This window comes from Penaeus monodon, chromosome 12, assembly GCF_015228065.2.
Source record: "Penaeus monodon isolate SGIC_2016 chromosome 12, NSTDA_Pmon_1, whole genome shotgun sequence".
Classification (NCBI taxonomy): domain Eukaryota; kingdom Metazoa; phylum Arthropoda; class Malacostraca; order Decapoda; family Penaeidae; genus Penaeus; species Penaeus monodon.
Window position 1 is genome coordinate 50,105,303 of NC_051397.1, and position 4,862 is coordinate 50,110,164.

General features: G+C 39.3%; 1 protein-coding gene across 1 annotated transcript; it reads right to left on the minus strand.

Moving 5' to 3' along the window:
* Positions 1 to 709: 709 nt before the first annotated feature.
* On the minus strand, positions 710 to 4,184 carry LOC119579567 (apolipoprotein D-like). Its single transcript, XM_037927485.1, has 5 exons — positions 4,152 to 4,184; positions 2,907 to 3,030; positions 2,129 to 2,333; positions 1,681 to 1,841; positions 710 to 1,128 (listed from the first exon to the last, which is right to left on the minus strand). The coding sequence occupies exons 2-5, from the start codon at positions 3,027 to 3,029 to the stop codon at positions 904 to 906; spliced, it is 714 nt and encodes a 237-aa protein (XP_037783413.1). The 5' UTR covers position 3,030; positions 4,152 to 4,184; the 3' UTR covers positions 710 to 903.
* Between the last annotated feature and the right edge of the window lie 678 nt (positions 4,185 to 4,862).

A 4,862-nucleotide genomic window follows, 5' to 3' on the forward strand; every position in this document is an offset into this window, starting at 1 on the left:
TCTCTCTCTCTCTCTTTTCCTCTCTCTCTCTCTCCCCCTCTCCCTCTCTCCCCCCCCCTCTCTCTCTCTCTCTCTCTCTATATATATATATATATATATATATATGTATATATATATATATATATATATATATATATATATATATATATATATATATATATATATATATGAATATATATATGTGTATATACTTATATACATACATATACATACATGTGTGTGTGTACACATATATACATATATTCATATATATACATATATAAATGTATATATATACACATATATGTATATATATCAGTATATATATATATATATATATATATATATATATATATATATATATATATATACACATTATATATATATATATATATTATATATATATATGTATATATATATATATATATATATATATATATATATAAAATTTACACATATATAAGTGTTTATGCGTATGTATGTATGTATGTATGTATGTATGTATGTATGTAAAGATGTATATATATAAGGATATATATATATATATATATATATATATATATATATATATATATATATATATATAAATGCATATATATATATATATATATATATATATATATATATATATATATATATATATATATATATATATATGTATATTCATAAGAAAGAGAAGTAGTTAACCGTTTATTTCACCAGATATTTTGTGACGATAGAGATACTGAGCAACTGTGCCTCAAGTTTTATTTAAACAGCAATGAATAACAGTTTAGACCGATGTCATCACGAGGTCATATGAAACAAACGAAAGCATTCTCCCCGCCAATACTTAGAATGCGTAAACAACAAACAAACGAAGGCGACTGAAGAAATCCCCCTTCTTGCAAGGACCACTCCAATGTCATCCTTGACCTTCCCTACTTAGTTGTTCGCCTTATTCTTGGATTTGTTAATGTACTCGGAAAGTTGTTGCTCGTCCCTGATGTCCACGATGCTGACGTCATCCGCATCGTGGAGACCAGCTCGAACGCCATCCTCGTCCACCACGATGTTGTAGTCGACCTGCTGGGGATCGAAGCAGTTGGTCTGGTCGATCGTGTTCAAGGAGGACTTGACGAAGCCTTCGTTTACTAATTTCTGTTCGAGCTGTTGGGGGAAAGAGAGGGGTGCGAGCCGTGAGAGAGCGGTTCTTCGAGTGAGACGGCAGTGGGTGACTTAACGATGGGTATAGCTACGAGGTAATGTACTGCTTGTCATTTATATAGATAGACAGATAGATTGATAGATAGATAGATAGATAGATAGAGATAGATAGATAGATAGATAGATAGGAAGATAAATAGATAGAGATAGCTAGCTAGCTAGCTAGCTAGATAGATAGATAGATAGGTAGATAGATAGATAGATAGATAGATAGATAGATAGATAGATAGGTAGATAGATAGATAGATAGATAGATAGATATGTCAATGCTGTATTTATTTTGGTAATTTTGGTATGGTTCTATCTGTTGAATTTTATTAGATTGCAAAGAAGCCCTAGGATATGCATTACGATCAGCTTAATCATAAAGACAATTAATTCATTATTTTGATCACTACCTCCCGGTCGTCATATCCCTCACGACTGCCTGTCCGCCCCAGTTTGACCCCAAAAACTACCCTGACCTCAGTCCCTTCGCTCTCTCCACCTCCTCACCTCCTCGAGCAGGTCAGCATCCATGGTCGGAGTACGGCTGAGGATGGTGGCACTCTCCCTCCTGGCGAAGAACAGGCTCTGGCACTCGGCGTCGATGGCGTATCTGTTGTAATCTGTGTCCACGACTGTGTAGGTTGTCTTGAGGACGTTGCTTATCACGTCTGAGGGAAGATCAAAGGTTCTGAATCATTCATATACGGATATTTACACTTAGTAAGATGCAGAAAAATAAATAAAGGCAGGGAAGTTGATATACAAATTGTGTTCGTAAAAACATACACACGTGTGTGTTTTTGTGTATGTATATCACGTGCATACAAAATCTCTACATAAAAAAATAATAATAATAATAATAAAATAAATAAATATAATGGAAAATAAAGTAAATAAACAGATAAAAAAAAAGGAAACCCTCAAAGCACAAACAGGGAAACCCACAAACACTTACTCTCCCACTTGAGGTTCATGACCGCCGGGTTGCTCCCTTTCGGGGTGAGCTTTCCGATGTTGGTGAGGATGATGTTGAAGGGCGTGATGGAGGTGGGCGTCCTGATCTCCCTCATCTCTAAGAAACTGTTGGTGTTGTTGAAGATTACGCTCATGCAGGTGCTGGTGGTTGCGACCTTCTTGATGACGTACCAAGTGCCGTTCATCTGCGGGGGTAGGGGGGGACGTTAGTGCGGGAGGGGGAGGGTGTGTGTGCGATAGGGGGGAGGAGGGTTGTGCGGGGGGGAGGGGGGGACGTTAGTGCGGGAGGGGGAGGGGGGTGCGGTGGGAGGGGGATGTTTGGGGGGGAGGGGGGATGTTGGAGAGGGGGAGGGGGGTTGTGCGAGATGGGGGAAGGGGGGGATTGTGTGGGAGTAGGGCGGGAGGGAGAGGGATGGTTGGAGGAGGAGGATGGGAGGGAAGGAGGGAGGGGAGGGATTAGCGTGAGATGGAGGAAGGGGTGGGGGAGAGAAGGAAGGCGGGAAGGAAGTAGGGAGGAGAATAAATATATCAAATATGTTTACACACACACACACACACACACACACACACACACACACACACACACACACACACACACACACACACACACACACATATATATATATATACACACACACACACACATATATATATATATATATATATATATATATATATATATATATATATATATATATATATACACACACACACACACACACACACTTCTTATCAAGAAAAGTTAAGGCGCGTCTCACCCTGCCGGACTGGAAGTTGGCGACGGGAGAATAATTCTTGCAGTTTCCAAACCTGAACTTGTGGCACTCGACGCTGGCCGCAGCCACAAGCACCAGGAACACGACTGAGCTCTGCATCTTCATTCTGGCGAGGAAGAGGCAAAATGCGAATGAAGGAGGGATGAATATTATTTGGGACATCTGTTTTTATTCATTCATTCAGCAGAGAGAGAGAGAGAGAGAGAGAGAGAGAGAGAGAGAGAGAGAGAGAGAGAGAGAGAGAGAGAGAGAGAGAGAGAGAGAGAATGGACTGAGATCAGATTATTAAACAAAGGAAAGATCATTGGTTCCAACACAATAAAAATCCTGTACTAAATTAACAAATATTATTTCAAATGAAATCAAATCGCTACTGTGTATCACACACACACACACACACACACACAAACACACACACAAACACACACACACGCGCACACACACACACACACACACAAACACACACACACAAACACACACACACACCAACAAATGCTCATAGACATATAGCCACACAGCCGGTCTCGCCCTAGTGCATGTAGAGGTAACTTCAAGGTTGTGGTAAGTTATCGCTCAGGATCCCCTTCGCTGCTATGCTTCAGTAAATGTCATTAGTTTTCGATTAAGTGATGCTGCTTGAATGCAACTGGTTCTCAAAAAAGTAACTGTTCTTCATTTTATCTTTAGTTAAACTTTAGGGAGCTCTGATACTTTCTCATAGGCGATATTACTGTTTGATACGAGGGAAAGATATGAATAAGTATGGGCTGTGAATTCCTGTGAGTTGCCTCACTTTTATTTAAAAAAAAGCTTTCCAGGCGTTTTTGAGTATGAAATATAATTTTTTTCTTTTTTTTTGGCCAACTTGAATGGTATGTGATGCTGTCTGTATGCCATTTAACCTTAATAAACCAAAACAAATATTATCTATGATTTGTAATTTTCGTATAATATTAGTACCCTGGTATTGGGAATTCAGGAATGAATTTTAATGTTGATTAGTAGCGGATTAAATATTTTTAGGTAGAGATTATGAATTATGTAGTCAGTCGAAAATAACCAATATTTTGTCAAAATGATAGTTTAATGATGTCACCAATAACGATCGGTACATATCTATATATATCTATCTATCTAAATATCTATATATCTGTCTATCTATCTATCTATCTATCTATACACACACATAAAGATATATGCACATATACATATTTAATTTAAGCTCACCTGTTGTCTGACCGTTGAACAAGCGCGAATGTGCCTCCTCTTCCCTCGCGCTGGAATATATACCTCTGACGCGGCGGGAGGGGGGGGGGGGAGGGAGGGGAAGGATGAATTTCCGTGAGTCACATGTGTCACTTGTACCCCAAGTTCCCCCTCTTTCCCCTCCCCCTCCCCCTCTTCCCTCGTCCTCTCCTCCCTTCCCTGCTCCTCCTCCCTTCCCCTTTCCCCCTACCTCTCTTCCTTCCCTCGTCCTCTCCTCCCTTCCCTGCTCCTTCCTCCCTTCCCCTTTCCCCCTACCTCCCTTCCTTCCCTTTAATTCACGTGACTTTCAGGGAGGAAGTTTCGCCGGGCCGGAGGGGGGAGTGGGGAGGGGGAGGGGGAGAGGGGGAGGCTGAGGGATAATTCTACCGGGGAAAATTGGTCTCAATTTTTTTTTCTTTCTATCGCTCTATCCTCTTTTTCCTCTTTCTGAGAACGGCGATTATCTCACCCGGGTTTGTTTTCCAGGAAATTCGACATGTTACGTAGAGCTCATTGATTTACAAAACAGAATGGATGTTTTGGAGTTGTGAAAGGGGCTGTTGCTAAGTGGCATGTGCGTGTGTTTGTTTAGTTTTTATCAATTAATTAATTAATGTATTTATTTTATTTTATCTGTTTATTATTATTATTATTATTATTATTATTATTATTATTATTATTATTATTATTATT